The sequence below is a fragment of the Taudactylus pleione genome, unplaced genomic scaffold (assembly GCF_031769625.1).
Source record: "Taudactylus pleione unplaced genomic scaffold, aTauple2 ptg000032l, whole genome shotgun sequence".
NCBI lineage: Eukaryota > Metazoa > Chordata > Amphibia > Anura > Myobatrachidae > Taudactylus > Taudactylus pleione.
In genome coordinates this window covers 9,918,723-9,935,958 of record NW_028284434.1, presented here as the reverse complement: position 1 = coordinate 9,935,958, position 17,236 = coordinate 9,918,723, and the positions used below count along the sequence as shown (strand labels likewise).

The 17,236-nt window shown below is 42.0% G+C and overlaps 1 protein-coding gene across 1 annotated transcript in view; it reads left to right on the top strand.

Annotated features, from left to right (window-relative positions):
• CCZ1 (CCZ1 vacuolar protein trafficking and biogenesis associated) overlaps nt 1-15,363 on the top strand; it is a 57,091-nt gene extending 41,728 nt beyond the window's left edge. The window contains exons 11-16 of the mRNA XM_088451963.1: nt 1,109-1,220; nt 4,059-4,092; nt 7,330-7,447; nt 10,036-10,194; nt 11,357-11,484; nt 15,034-15,363. Of these exons, the coding sequence (XP_088308089.1) occupies nt 1,109-1,220; nt 4,059-4,092; nt 7,330-7,447; nt 10,036-10,194; nt 11,357-11,484; nt 15,034-15,089 (607 nt within the window). The 3' untranslated portion in view covers nt 15,090-15,363. The remainder of the gene's footprint in view (nt 1-1,108; nt 1,221-4,058; nt 4,093-7,329; nt 7,448-10,035; nt 10,195-11,356; nt 11,485-15,033) is intronic.
• The last annotated feature ends 1,873 nt before the right edge of the window (nt 15,364-17,236 follow it).

The following is a 17,236-nucleotide window of genomic DNA, read 5'->3' as shown; positions in this document are numbered from 1 at the left end:
TGAAGTCCTAATTAAATCACCTGAGCTCAAGCATGGATATCCTTAACCTGGACAGTAATGGTGGAGTTTGGGAACCTCTGGCTTAGACATTGACAACTTTTCTAAGTGCCACCGTCGCCATCAAAAATCTTGGCACCCCCTACAAAACTGAGTCATTGTCGTTTGGTATGATGCAAAGCAGAGTCCATTGTACAATGTCAGTTGAACAATCTACAACCCCCTCTGGTGGCTAGTATACAAAGCAGTCATTAGTCTGGTGACTAGTAGAGATGAGAGGTTTGGTTGTGGCTCAGATCTTCCCGGCAGGTTTGGATCTCAGAATGAGGCAAAATGTCATCCTTTACTGACACCTCGGCACAGATGTGTGTGTGAGAGAAGATGTTTTGCCTCATTCTAAGATCTGAACTTGGCAGGAAGATCCAGGCCAAAACCGAACCGCTAATCTCTCGTTACTAGTATGTAAGGAAGCACCCAATATGGTGCCTGACGTACTGTGCACCTCTAATCTCTGGTGACTACTATACGGCTGCACTCCTCATCACTCACCATAGTTTGCTCATTTCTGCCCTGCTATGCATCATTTAGAGAGCTGTGAGCAGTTTGGCTGGTTGTAATGGACAGCTCCTGGCAGCTTTTTCCCCTAGTAATGTATTAGCTGCAACAAGTGCCAGGTCTGGTGATATACACCTTGAGAGAACTAAGCCCCTTTCCCTGGCGATCTTCGGAGTCCCATGTGTGGTACTGTGTCCTTCCCCAGGATGGCGACTCTGCACCAAGCACTGGTTTTATAGACGTCTGGAACTATATACAGGTGACAAGTGTACATGAAAGTCATCTTCTTATGAACTACTGGTGATATTGTTGTCCAGGAAGATATTTAATCAAGGCTAACAGCTCTCCTGCAACTAATGTGGGGAACATAGCAAATCTATAATATGCATCATTCCTGCCTATGTCAAATTCCAAATGGTAACGAGTGGGTCTTGCAGAGGGGGCTCTTGTCATAGTGTAATTGTTATATTGTGAAATGAAATCTATTTTGAAGTTCTAATATGTAAAGCTGATCTTCTCTCGCAGGAAACTTCTCATTTGTCTGTTTTCTCTTCAGGTTCCTTACTGGACCTTTAAACCTCAACGATCCTGAAGCAAAAATTAGATTTCCCAAAATCTTTGTTAATACAGAGGACAAGTATGAGGAGCTTTATCTGATAGTTTACAAGGTGATACATCTCCCCTGCTGTCCAGATTCCGGAGGTCCATAGAAACGCAGTACAGAAAGAACTGTATGATGCTAGAATCTATACGCATTTTATATAATGGTCAGCCATTGGGGAACCAGCACAGCTTTGTTTCACAATTTAAAAGTAAATAATTAGTGGAATGCAGCTTATAAGTTCGCTAGGACATGGTGACGTCACTGGGGCAGGAGGCACTTTGTGAATGTTGGTTCAGCCTCAGCAGTGTGTAAGTGACCAGTTCAGATACTTTACCAGGAAAAGGAGCCGTGCTAAGTAATTGATTTACCACACACACACACACACACACACACACACACACACACACACACACACACACTATATACAGTATAATGCATACACCTATCCTTACCAGTACAAATATGAATATATCTAGCACATTAGAAATATGAGGTATGTATTGAGCCTCAATGAAAATTTTCTTAAAAAATTGAAATATGAGTAATTGGTTCATAGTTTGACCCAATTATTGAAGCTCACAGTTCAGTGTGAAAGATTCCCGTTTAGGTGAATCCATGTGCTCACCCCCTGTGCGTCAGACGCACTTACATGCAGTCAGGGCAGGATTAAGGCTTGTGGGGGTCCTGGGGCAACTAAGTTGTGGGGGCCCCCACCAAGCCACATGGAGCCTACCCCTTCCCCGCCACACGTTAAACACGGACACACACGTATAATACATATGTAGCAAACATGTTTTCTATAACATACATACTAACACACACGTACAGTATATACAAACACATACACACTAACACATATACCTACACAGTGTACACACACTAGCACATACTGTATATACACATTAACACATACATACACACTAACACATACACAGTATACACACACTAGCACATACTGTATATACACATTAACACATACATACACACTAACACATACACAGTATACACACACACTAACACATACTGTATATACAATAACACACACATATACACACACTAACATATACAGTATACAATAACACATATGTACACATACATATAGACTATAGTAAACTTACATTCTATGCAGGCTGCTGCTCACTTCGGGGCTTACCATGTTGGCTCCGCCCCCATTTCGGGAAAAGTAGAAGGGGGGACTGGTCGTCAGGGGGGTGGTTTCTAGCTGACCTGCAGCAGGGTGCAGGGAGCTGGCTGGCTGTGCACTCTCCCTCCTCAGCGTGACACTGACACACCCCCCGTATCATGCACTGAGATGAGCAGGCTGTGGTTCAGCCTGTGCTATGATCGGAGCCTGTGTAATGCGCTGCCCACGCATTACACAGGCTCCGATCACAGCACAGGCTCAGCGCATGATCCGGACTGCGCTAGGGGGGGCGATCGCTCCAATCGCCCCCCCCCCCTTGGATCCGCCACTGGTGTGGGGGCCCTCTGTGTGTGGGGGCCCAGGGACGACCGCCCCTGTCGCCCCCCCCCCCCCTTAATCCGGCCCTGCATGCAATAACAATCTAACAATCGTGCTTTCATCTTACTGCTTGGTAGATTGAATTTTGACAAGACGGGTGTACTAAGCCACAGCTAAATAACCCTTTAGCCAGGGCATCATAACTGTATCATTACGGTGTAACATTCCTACCCTCTAAAAATAAGTGTGACTATTGTATTTTACCTGGCCTGACCACTTATGGACATTCTTCCCAAATATTCAGTCTTCTGACGTGTTCTCTTTAGTGCAGACTTCTGTGAGTGGTAAAGTAAAAACAGGGTCCTGCTTGGAACAATCCTGAGGAAGGTTCTTGCATAGACTGAAACGTTGAGAATACAAAAACTAAAAGAGAAGACAATGTATAAATATTTTCTATTCCCGCATATGTACAATTGGTTATTGGATCCTCGCAAATCGTGAAATGCGCGCACTGGTCTGCTCTTTAACAGGCGCTTCTCCTTGGCTGACAGCAGGGAACAGTAGCCTTAAACTGTCTGCTTTTTTGGGATGTCAGTGATGCTGCCCATGGTACTGGAATTTGTCTTATTTGCTTCTTTGACTACTGTAAGATGCTGTTGATTTACTTTCAAACTATTCAGGGCATTAAACCTAGGAAAGAAGCATTGGATTTAGCCTTGGCAGTGCTGAGTAGCCACCGACCCATTGAGATTCCATTCTTATTAGTTGTATTTAAATTTAGAAATAAATACTTTTTAAACCAAACCTTACCAAAACCTATTACACACACTGTGTTGGTAAAATATACCAGGATAAAACGCATGAGCATAATAGGAGCACTTCACTTAATGTGTACACTAAGGGGTAAATTTACTAAAGTGAGACTTTTTAGAAGTGAGTTTTAAAAGATGTTGCCCATAGCAACCAATCAGACTCTTCTTAACATTTAAAAATCACCTTCTAAAAGATAATAGCTAGAATCTGATTGGTTGCTATGGGCAACATCACTTTGAAAACTCACTTCTAAAAACTCTCACTTTAGTAAATTTACCCCTTAGTGTCCCTTTAAACCATATGCTCATGACTGTAACCCTATAGGGAAACTGTTTACAGTGACCGTGTCTAGAATGATAATGAGCAGCTGTATGAGAGTTCAGTGTGGACTGAGTGACATTACTGTCTAGACAATGAGTATGAATGAGCAGCCGGCCTCCTAGGGATCTCCTAAAGTTTTGTTTTACGTGATAAAATTAGAAAGCACAACAGATTCCCCTAACAGTATTATACGTAATGAAGATTTAATTGTTACGCTGCATCTGGCCCGAGTAACAGATGGTTTGGCAGCAGAGTACATGATGATAGTTCTGTAAATACTAAACAAGATGTCATTATTCATTTCAGGCCATGAGTGCCTCCGTGTGTTTTATGATTGATGGTGAGTATCATCCTATAACTTTTATTGTGTGCACGTTTCTTTTGCTATGATTATATCCTATACTTCTGCCAAGCTGAAGGCTGATATATTTATGCTCTTCATTCGTTAGTCTTGGGAACCTATATAAAGGGGGGTATCCACTAGACGATAAAGTTGAACGATAATGATAAAATTGTTTGATAATCGTTCAAACATCGTTTGCAAATCGTGCAGTAATTGTTTCTAACGATGTACGATGCTCGCTCCCGCTGGTCGTTTGATCGTCTCCTCCATCGACTGAACATGCAGGTCAATTTCACTTGATTGCTTACAAATCGTTTACACATCGTTCACGCTGAACGATCAAACGATGAACCACTGTCTGCCCACTATAGCTGAAAGCTCTCAATCACAGATTAAAACAACATAGTTTATTGTTAGATCTTTTGCAAATCGTTTGCAAATCGTTTGCAAATCTTTTACAAATCTTTTGCAAATTGTTCAAAGTGGAAGATCATATTTCAAGGGAAACTTCAAGGGAAAATCGTTAAGAGGTTGGACAGGGATAAAATCGTCTAGTGGATGCCCCCCATAAGTGTTGGGCATATTGTTACTTTTAGCTCATCTTTAAGCTGGATACACACTATACAATGCATCAAACGGTGTATCATTCCAGTACGCATAGGAACGATATATCGTACACATTACGTAGTGTGTACGCCCGAGCCATCGTTCACCACATCGTCCTATCTGCTGTTCTGTGTGGCAGATGGGATGAAGCAATGAACAGTTACATGCAGCATGTAACGATACATTGCGCTTTCGTACGCCGGATCATGTAATATGTACGGCACGCGCGATGTATCGTTATATCGCACTGTCTCTGGGTCGCTTCATCGTATGGTGTGTATCCTGCTGCTAGTTGCATCCTCCTTTTGCTGTGACAGGCAATAATTAGCACTTTTATAGAGCATCATGGGAGATGTTCAGCACAGACTAGTCATGGACCTTATTTAGAGAAGTAGAGCAATACTGTACAAAGTTTATTTTATAATTGTTCCAGAGCTGGATCCTCATTAAATCCTATCGCAATGGTCACATAATTGCCATCCATTTGTCTTTAAACATTACTTTTTTGATTTTGAGTTCATATTTCTATATAAAAGTGGTGATATGTGCACCATTTTGGCTCTAACTCCACTCTTTCCAATGTCCCACAAAAACCATGTTGCGGTTATTAAATAATGCTCATGCCCCTTTCACATCTCCTCCAAAATAACACGGATTATTGCTGTGTTGAGGCGGCTCAACCCGGGTCGAGGTGCAGTCTAAAAGCACCACTTTGGAATAACCCGGGTCGAGCAACCCAGCATTTCAAACTGGGTTGTAAGCCGTGTTAAACACGGGTCGGACATCTGGTTGGACCCGTGTTTGAGACATGAAAGGGGCATAATGACCAACTGCTGTATTTGTTTTGTTTTGGTCTGTTTATCCATCATGTAATTTGCTTTGTTACCTAATGGAAAATGGAGCAAAACTGCACGGACCGTCATCTGTGTGTAGTGGGGAGGGAGGGGGGCGGTTAATGCACCTGATTAAAAGCACATCATGGATCACGCTCCTGAGATCTTGTAGTGGAAAAAAGCCACCTAAAGCCTAATCATTAATTCCTTCCTCCTTAAGATCAATATTGTAGAAGAATGTTTAGATAACAGATGCTTTGGAAGAGCGGATAGAAGTAGAATGTTTCGGACAGTGTAGGCTGCATACCTAAGTGCTACCCGCACATAATACAGACATGCACGCTGTCCCTGCTGGTAAGCTCTTTAACCCCTGAAAGTGCTGTGTGCTTTCTTGTTATATGCTTTGCAACACTGCCCTATAATAAGCTTGCAAGTGCCCCACTGAGTGTCCCCTCTCTTCTTACTCCATGTCAGCACGACCACTTGGCTCCTGGTTTCTGCTGAAAGGGCTGCACCCTCCTCTCTCTCATTCCTCAGCAAAACTGTGGTGTAAGGAGTCAGAAATGGAATGAGCACTGAAGGTCGGCCCTTGTTTAGAAATATTCTTCCAGCACAGATTAGAAGCCGTCCCCTGTTAAAGCACAAACCTTTTAAATAGCTTGTTCCGAAAATACAGACCTCTTCTGCAGTGCTCGTCTCCAGCTAAAGACTGTGCAATCCTAGTAATATGGGGTGGGGGGGCTTGAAACAAATTGTATTTATTTATCATTATATGTCCATGTCTAATGCAGGTGATTATCAATTGGTGTGAATACACAAACTATGGCATCATTTTCACAATGTTATGGGACTAGACACAAATTGTGGCAAAATAGTATTTATATGTTCCTAGAAAATGGGGTAGTAACCTGTCTTTTTATCCGGGTCCATCCCTATATAATCACAATATTTGCCAGCTAGGAATAGTTTTTTTCAAACTCTTATGTTTAATGATCCCTAAGCTACAGTGACTTCTCAATAGATTGCAAGTTGTCTACTGGCATTACACTTACACGTAATGAGATGTTTCCTCACTTGTGCAGTGTAACCTTTCTAACATTGTTTGGCCTTTTTTTTTTTTAAACCATTTTTGTTATTTTCACTAGAAATTAATGGAAGACCAAACGGTGAGAAGTATCATTTTTAAATGGTGTTATATGCACAAGTGTGCTTAATGGCATGGAAATCAGTTAGTCTTTTTATTCTAGTGCAATTTAATGAGGCGCAGAATGGCCGATCTTGTTGCCCGTCACTAGTGCCATAGGACAGTATTAAGATCTGTACACATAGCCCGTTCGGAAGTGGGGGGATGATTTGTGGAGTCATTGTGGCCCGTTAGTGCAGTTGGGAGATGAAAGCATACTCTGACCATTAGGGGCTATCTGCAGTCATTGTGACTGTGTGTTTAGGCCACATACGCTGCGTATTTGGGCCAGTTGACCAATTTTGACTGCAATATTCTGGCCTTATATTTCCCAGCCTTAGAAATTGAAAGCAAGGGTGTAATAGGTTTCTATGGTTTACAGCTGTTCACATAGCATCATGTATTACATAACCCCCTACGTATTTATTATATAAACTCTATTAAACAAGTGTTCCAACCTTAACGGGAAGTATAAAATAGCACTTTGCTTGGAGAACATAAAGAAGACCATGATAAATGAGCAGGGATAAAAGGAAGTTATATATTGACTGTTATTAGGCATAATGAGGAAAATTTGTGTATTATTATTATATAATTATGTACTACTCTTAGCATCTGTACAGTTAACATCGGATTTCTGTAGAAAACTGGACAGTCTCATAGGACCTCAACTTACAGTGTTAGCGTCGGACATCTGTGAACAGTATAACATTAACAGAAGAATATCTGGGTATGTAATCCTACGTCTTTATTTTGTTTTAATGATTAATCCTGAGTCTTTATGCGCTATATCTCACCATTTGAGGCCTGCAGTTTGTAGATAAACGGTACATTCCAGCTCATGCCAATATCTTCTGTAGAAGAGAAGTATTGCAGGTTAGTTCAGTGATTTTGTTTTATTTTTAAACAATTCAGTTGGACCAAGTCTGTTGCAGAACACAACCGTTATCTCCTCTATAACGAGCCTTGTGGTTATGTGACTGGATACAAGGGTTCACACTGTAGTACTTGGTCCCTTGTGACATGTAGTGCATGGACCTTCCTCTCTTCTTTATCTATTGGCACAGTTGGGGTCTTTTGGAATCTCAGGCTGGTTGGTGATATGACAATCATACATTGCCACAACTTGTAGGAAAGGTACTTTATTGAACTTCTACAGGTGGTATTTGACTTTTCTTTGGACTGCTAAATTCGTCGCATTGTGTACGGTGGGACCGCCCTATGGTTCCTTGTTCATGGATCTCCATTCAACTTACAGCTTTTTATTTATCAGCCACGAATGCACCGCTGATCTTCACCTCTTCATCAGACGTGAATCTTCATCTTCTTAGGGCTTTTTTCAGGGGACCAAACAGGTGATCGTCCAATAGAGCAAGATCAGGACTTTAGGGAGGATGCTTTAACACCTCAAAGTGACGTGTTTGGAGAGTGTCGACCGTATGAACAGCGGTGTGCGGACGTGTATTGGCATGGCTGACACTTGTGCAAACTTTTTGAACTTCTCTATCCATTCATACACACTTCTTTGTGACAATACACTTTCTCCATACTGTGCACAAAGTCTTCGATAACTATCAGCACCAGATACACCCTCAGACCTCAAAAAAACGAATCACTGCGCGCTGCTCATCTTTATTGCAAATCTCATATATTATATGTATATTGTATACAAAGAGTACTGATAGTAGCGCTAGTTCCTATATGGATTCTGTAAGCATCACAGTCCTTTGGTGGATTGGTTTGTATTCTACTATAATCCCGTTGTCACGGTGGCTGCTCACAGTTCTCCAAGAGGATCGTTGTTGTGCGGTCCCAAAATTTATGAAAATACAAGAAGTGAGTACGAGCGCCTTATAGTATAGTAAGTTTTGTAATTGAATGCACACTTATATGCAGTCCCAGATAGCGGGGGTCACCACAGCCTCAACGCGTTTCGTCCCTACTGCCTCTGCGGCTGGACTTCGTCAGGAGGATATTTGCTATCTGGGACTGCTATATCATACAGATAAGCTCTAAAATCATCTTTAAATTGTAATTGTGTTTTTTTGTGCTATGTATGTGTAATTAAAATTTTTTTTATAATATACTACACTATGCAAGCATCTTTTTCTCCCCATTTATAATCACACCTGGAGTGAATTAACTGTGCCACATTATAAAGGGACGTGAGGGTGTTGACCAAGGATACATCAATATATGCCTATTTATTAGGCACACGGTACGCTTTGTAAATTATTATAAGTGTGCAGCTGATGGTATAAGTTACTACACTATAAAACGCTTGATCTCACCTCTTCTACTTTCATAAATGTTGTGGCTGTATTAACCATCCTAAACCTGGAGGGAAGTTCTACACTAATAAGGAACGTATAATTGCGGACCAGGAACACATCATTATATGCCTGTTTATTAGGCACACACGGTACGCTTTGTAATTTAATATAAGTGTGCATTCAATTACAAAACTTACTATACTATAAGGCGCTCGTTCTCACCTCTTGTATTTTTATATATATATATATATATATATATACACACACACACACACACACACACACACACACACACTCCGTGTTTCTAGAACTTTTCATTCACTAAAAATTTGACTGTGCAGGGATTAATATCTCTGTAAGAAGTCCGAATATAGTCTGCCTAATGCAGATGATAGTGAGTTTTTTTCATCCAACAGTAGGATATGGCGGCTAAGCAGACTGGAAGCGGAGTGACCCGACATCAATGCAGGAACACTAACATGTTTCTCTGTCTGTATTGGCTGACTGTTTCATCAGATGATACCTCCCCCCTATTCAACAGATTCTTTTATATGCACATTGGCCACAGCCCGAGATTGGAGCTCCACCCACTTGCAGCCCAATGCCACGGTTGGTGGATCTATTGGGAAGGGACCAATGTGATGCAATTCTATGAGAACCCCGCTAAAATATTCTAACCAATCACCAATTCCCTTCAAAACTTATGCAAATTGTCCTACTATACTTGAACATGCAGACTGCAGCGCATACAGCTCCAGGCAGTTTAGTTCTTACCAACGCTGGCGGTCCTGCCCTTTTCACATGACGTCATGATGCGCTCAGTGGGCATGGACGGCACAGGGAGCAAGTCAGCCCTGATACGGAGCTGTCTGTGGCACTGAACGGCCTGGATTAAAATCCTGTTTTCCTTAGATTGTGAGCTGGTATGTTTGTTAGTATCGTTCCAATATCTGTGCAGCCCACAAATTAGTTGCCAGCATTGTGAGTAACCCGCAGGTACACTTTAGGATGCAGAGAGCTGACAAAAGTATATTTTCATTTGTAGGTCTGAGAAAGAGCCCCAGTTTAAATTTATTTATTTCAACCACATGAACCTAGCAGAGAAAAGTACGATACACCTCAAGAAAACACCCAGTGTATCCCTTACCTCTGTACAGCCGGAGCTCATGAAGATTCTTGGAGACATAAATAGTGACTTTACAAGGTTTGTTGTTGCTATGTGCTATGGAACATACATATTTGCTTGTAAATGTTTAACAAATCTGTTACACTAAAATACACTATCCCCAGTGATTTAATGTTCTGACTTGCTGTTAGGCAGAACCAGTGCTTAAAGTGGTCCTAGAGAGATGCAGGTTGAACTCCCCCTTCCCCACTGTCCTCTGTGCCCACCTGCAGACTATAAATGTATAAATTTGTGCCCTCCCTCCCTTTGTTTTCAATAAAGTGACAGAGGCGTGGTCTCAAAACAAAAGGGGGTGTACTCACACAGTATCCCCAATTCAAATTACGCCACACAGTAGTACAATCTTATTCACATTACACAGCACATAGTGTCCCTGATTCACATTATACCACATAGTAGTGTCCCTTATTCATGTTATGACACACATTAGTGCCCCTTTTACACAATGCCCACTTAATGCCCCTTATATACAATGCCCACGGTAGTAGTGCTCCTAATACACATTGTAGTGACCCTTACACATAATACCCACAGTAGTAGTGCTCCTTTTGCAATGCCCCCAGTAGTGGTGCCCCTTATACAGTGTCCCCATTAGTAGTGCCCTTAGTAGTGGTGCTCCGATTAGTAGTGCCCTGGGCAGAACTGACTGTAGTAATGCTGAAACTCTGAAAGGGATCTGATTGGTTCCAAATTCCTTTGTACATCCCACCATACTCACCGGTGTACTAGAGGGTGTATTTATGAAGGAGCGGGTTTGGCTCAAAATTTAAGCTGGCACTACTATTAAGTGCAGAGCCCAGAATGATTTGCACTTATTAGTGCCGCTTTAAATTTTTAGATCAGTCATATATGTACCCCAGGTGTTAGTGCTCTTCTACCTTTGCTTAGTGACTGAACTTAGAGGCAACCGGAAATATAACTGCACGAGATGGGCAGCTAGTAGAGTTTAATTTAAAATGTATCAAATATCTTTTAATAGTCATGTAATATTCACTGTACAGTATCTATCTATCTATCTATCTAAGGTTTAGCACCGCCAGATAGATAAATTCATGAAGTCAGTGTGCATTGAGTTTGACACCCAGAAGGACCACAAAATGTACATTTACAACAAATAATCGACTTTTTGTAGTTTATTTTATTCTAGTTGGCCTATTTTCTCCAAACCATGCTTTTTCAGAGTTGACGAAGATGAAGAAATCATAGTAAAAGCAATGAGTGATTACTGGATCGTAGGGAAGAAGTCTGACCAGCGGGAACTGTATGTCATCTTAAACCAGAAGAATTCTAATCTAATTGAAGTAAATGGTGAGCATGAAATGTGTCTGAATTTTCCTGGTGTCCTCAGTATTAATCATTATCAGTGCCAGAACCCTAGAACATAAAGGGCATCATTTTGAGTTGAACGCAGTGTTGATGTCATAGTTGGTCTCAAAAATGTCTTAAAAATTGATTAGGCGTTCCTGGGAGGTGGCTGGGAGGTGGCTATGTGGACGCACGGAGATGGTTCTCCTTATGGGCACGTTATGAGAGTGCCGGAGGCATGTCACAGAAGTGATTGATAACTCTGATGCCCAATCGCTCACATCAGAGGCCATACTCTGATGGACAATCCGCACCAAGCATGGGGCTGGTGCAAGTTCGATGATGCGACTGATGGTTGCGTCTAAAGCCACTCCTGGGTATCTCAGTTCTTGCACATGCAGACACACAGCTGTACACCAGGGAAGGGTTTGGAGGAGTATTTGCATAAAGAGTTAGAAGCAATACACGACACTGGACGCAAACATGGACGTTGCAGCATCCTACTCAGAATCAGGCCAAAAGTGAAGTATTGTAGCCCCCGCTGTCTGGAGAGAGGACCAGCATAATACATTCGAGTTGGCGATCATTGGTCTAGATTTTTACTAATGAAGACTGATAAATGATTCTGTTGACATTAATAGATGTCATGGGGTAAATCCAGAGTTGATGTAGATATATTAGCATATGTCTAATATATCTACATCAACTCTGGATTTACCCCATGACTTATATTTACTGTAGGTGTGCTCGTCAAAGGCCAAAAGGCAGGAGACTTAAGGGAGGTATCCACTTTGACGTCGTTATCGTGCAATTGCTTGCAAATCGCGCATGCATCGGGCAGGTTTAGGTCAGAAACAACAAGCGATGTGTGTGCCCGCTGGTCGTTTCCGATAAAGTACCAGCCAATCAGCTCCTGACTGTAATTTTTCAAATATAGGGCGGTATTCAATTGTATTCGGGGCGCTGTTCAATTGTTGCTGATTAGCCACGTAAAACGGCTACCTCCGACCAAAGTGCTGGGTGCGATCGCGAAAAGTGCTGTTTTGGCCCCCAAACAGGTCACTTTTTGCCCATTTCAGCTCGCGCCCCCCTGGGGCTGCAAGCTGAAATGGTGCGCCGGCAGCTGATTGCACCCGACAGGAACAACAATTGAATAGCTCCTGTCGGGCACGTTAAGGGGCAAAACAAGTGAATACCGCCCATAGCCTGTAAAGTGAGTTAGGAGCTGATTGGTTGGTACTTCTTCTCTCTCCACTTTATCACTCTCCGAGGCTTCGTACATTTTCCCCTTAGGGTCTTCACATCCTTCCTATAAAAAAAAAAAATCAAAATAAGGTTCCCAGGAATCTGCTCTTGAGATCTGACTTCCAAATGATTTAGCCTGTTCCCAGTATTATGTATGTTAGGCATTGCACTGACAGAAGTGCCACCCCTTCTAATATGTCGCTGCTATGCCGCTCAGTCAGGTCATGTTGCTGGCATGGTGTTGTGTTACTGTTCCATGCTAAACTTTGGAACAGCTCCGAGACGTCATTAATATTCATCCCATCTTTTTTCAGCAGATGGTCTTAATAATTAAAAACGAAGCACTATCTTGCACCTTGACATTGAAGGCATTGCTGCCGGGAAGGTCTAATTCAGTAGGTCTCATTACAAAGTGCTAATCCCCCCAGGGTATAAATGTCATGATTAAAACCGAAAGTGTCATTTTGGTCCTTGCAGGTGCCAGTGTTGTTCCCAAAGTGTTTTGACAACCATAATTGTCACTTAGTCAAATGATTGATGTGCAGGAAATAGGTGCTTGCAGTCGCATGTACAGTATATCCTGGCCAGGCGTAATTGCACCTGAATATATGGATATTAATCACTACCTGCTATCTTTTCAGTCTATTGCCACTACAGTGATTTTATTACATGAATGGAATTTAATACAGCACATTTTTGTTGATGTAGATTCCTGGAAATGTAGCACAAAGTAATACGTACATTTATTTCACAGTACAATTTCCCTGTATAATATATTAAGGGGTCTATGTGCTAATAATCGCGGAACTGGCGCGATTATTAAGGTTCCATTTTGTGGCGGATATTTTCATTTTTGATAAAAATATCACCGCTATGTACTATGGGAAACTCGCAGGGACTGTGGTTGCAGTAACCGCTGTCCCTTCGGGTTATATTCCCGGAATCAAGTAGAGCTAGTTCTCCTGGGGAAGCTGACAGTGTCAGCTTCTGGAGCCGGCTGGGGGCTGCAGGAGAGAGATCTCAAAATGTATCTTCTGCGTGTAAAGCCCCCAATATCTGCGACCTAAGGAGAACTAGTAGGTTTCCCATCTTAACCCAAAGGAAGAGCTCTCTCCTGCTTGTAAGCCTCCATAGGCTTAAAGCAGTTTACACCTTCTGAAGATGGTGTAAACCAGGGGTCTTCAACCTTGGCGCTCCAGCTGTTGTGGAACTACACATCCCAGCATGCACTGCCATAGTTTTAGCATGCTGTTATATCAAAAAGGTGGCAGTGCATGCTGGAATGTGTAGTTCCACAGCAGCTGGAGCGCCAAGGTTGAAGACCCCTGGTATAAACTAATTGGTGCCGAACTGAGTTTGATACAGTACATATGGGTCAGATCATATTCCCCATTGATGATAATGGGGACTGCAATCTACCGGAGATTTCTGTAAAAATCTCCTGCATTGTGCTATCAGTACATAGAAACATTTTATACTTTTATGCAGAAACTGCAGTTTCTACATAATGTTATGGGGAAAAAAAACGTTGATAAATAAGTCCCTAAAAGAGAAGCTGAGTCAAACAATTAATTGAAACATTTGGCAGAATAGGGCAGGGAATTCTGAAATTGATTTCAATTAGTCTTCATTTTATTTGTTTTTCCCTTCCTATGTCACGGTCTATGACAGTAATAGCAAGACTGTCTCATGAATACTCTGGGTAGCTGAAGCTCCTCCCATATTATTAGGATTGAGTACTTATGACATCTGATGTAGATCAAGAAGCTACGGGTGCAGTCACTGGAGTTGCTGTGACCTCACTGGTCCTGCTTCTGTGTATTTATTTATTTATTAACTGTTTCTTATATAGCGCAGCATATTCCGTTGCGCTTTACAATTGGAAACATTGATAGAACAAAACAGGGTAATAACAGACAGACATAGAGGTAAGAGGGCCCTGCTTGCAAGCTTACAATCTATATGAATCTACCAATCCAAACTGTACATTTCTGCAAAGCCATCTGGCGAGCTGTCAGTCACACCGAGTCTGTCATGTTAGCATTTCCCTCCTAACATGACAGCCTACTGCAGAAAAGTGATATACAGCATAGTTTGCTAAGTATAACTAGTATAATAGCTCCGTAATAAACAGCCTTTCATAAATTATTATTATATATTCAATCAAATAGTGGCTGCACTAATATCATAAAGCTATGGAATATGACTGAACCTGAGTGAGATTTATCTTCTGTGGGAAAATGAATCCATTTTTTTTTCTTCTCAGTTGAATGGGACCATCTAACACTTTTCCATTTTTATTCTCAGATGAAATCAAGAAGCTGTGTGCAACACAATTCAATAACATCTTCTTCCTGGATTAACCTTGCCAGGATTATTCAGAACGTCTCCGAGGCGGCCCATAAAAGCCATTTTGTTCACCATGGACAGAATATCAGTCGTATTATTGACTGGAATGACTTTTGTAAAGCAATACTTGCTTTGTAAGAATCTACTTTATACCTGTAGGCTCAAGGATCAGACCATTTTTAGATTTTAAATATTTATCCGAGCTCAACTTGGGAAACCCTCATTCCATCTCTGTTATATTCAGATGTCTGCAACGAATAAACCCACTAATTATTGTTCTACTTTTAACTGTTCAAAATCTACTCTTGTTTGTCTTGTAAATTGCGTTGTACATTAGTGATCCTGCATATTTTCTGTGGATACGTTGAGGGCGATTCAATTCTGAGGTGCCTTACGTGATGCAGGTGTCAGGTGGTGACTAGCCCCAAAGCCCCTGTTTAACGTGGCTTTCTGCTCGTACCTTAGGAGGGTGCAGGCGGAAATCTGAGATAAGTGCACCTCTGGGCTAGCAGCAGGAAGTAATTAAGCTCCCACAAATTAACTGAACCCCCCCCCATTCAGTCTCTGGTGGCTACTGTAACCACTTAACTGACTTTTATTTCCAGCAAAACCGTCAGAAATTGCCAGGTTCACCAGAGTGTCCAGGGAGTCAGAGGAGATCATTCTGCACATGTGTAGACTGGATTTCCCTCTTCAAAAACACAGCAGGGGCGGTGTGGTCGCACCTTGTCGGCTGAAGCACAGTTGGGTGCGTTCGCATCCCATGCGACCATGTCAGTTAAGTGGTTCATTGGCAAACAACCACAATTTTTAATCTGTGCTTTTTTTTTTTATTCACCATAACATACATAATAACATGCCTGTAATTCAACACTCATTTATCCAGTAACCTGAACACTATTAACAGCATGTAAACCAGCATTAACCAGTAATCAACACTACTTGTACCAGTTAGAGAAACTGTACAGTGAAGAGGACGATTTACACTGCCCACCATCCCTAACGTACATTATGAATGCTGCTTCTCTTTGTGATCTCCAACGTCTGGGGGAGGCTGCACTTCAGAAATACATTGTTATATACTATGGGACAGATTCAGTTAGTCACAGGGCTCTGTTGGAACCTTGAGCAATGTGTCGCTGCACACTTAGCAGGTAGTTACAGGATGAAAACCTTCTCGTACGTCTATGGGCTGTAAGCAGAAGCAAACGAGGCTTTCCTGCCTGGTTAACTATCATATTGAAACCGTCCCTATGCAGCAGTAATTATTGTTTTACACAACACTGGACAGAGATTCAGTGAATGTAGTCTGATACTGACCACTCACATTGCTACTACTTAACCACCGGACATTCACCAAATGTAAGGCTGGGTACACACTTAGGACCTCATCCAGAGCCGCTCGCTATTTGCGGTCGTTCGTTCAAAAAAAAAAAGGGGTGGCTATTCAAATGAACCGTTCGCTCTTTGCAATCTGTTCACGCCTCTATGTCTGAACGAGCGAGCAAAACTTGCGTTCGAAATTTTGAAAAATACGCCCCCTTGCCGCTCGCACCATACGTCATGTCCGCTATTTATTTGATTAATCGAGTACATTGAACAGCGTATGAACTGCTCGCTATTCTTGTGGTTGGTTTTTCCTACCACTATATTGCGAGCAGTTCTGACTATAAAATAACCAGGTGACGTGGTCGATGACGCTGCTGTATTAATTATGCACACCCTTAAAACGCCCGTTTTGACCTTTAAGCACGCCTGCGTTCTGAATTCCACTCCCCGTTTTCAAACGCCTTCCCCTGTTACCACCCACATACGCCTTATCCTGTCACTCAAAATAGCAGGCATTCGCTATTTAGCGAACTAACGAGTTTCGGCCGCACTGACTGGTTCGTGCATGTGTATTACAAACCGTACGCATGCGCAGATGTGCGAACATCGCTCGGAACGAACAAGCGGCCGCTTACGAGCGGCTCTGAATCAGGCCCTTAGAGATTATCTGTCCAACCATCCAGCAAGTTGATTGGTTGGAATGAAAATCTGGTAAGGTATGAAAGCAAATGACAATCAGCAATTTGCTCCCAAACGCTGGAAAATGGACAAATACTGTTGTTTGTTAAATGTTTGATCTAAACAATTTGTTCAAACTTGTCTGACCGACCAT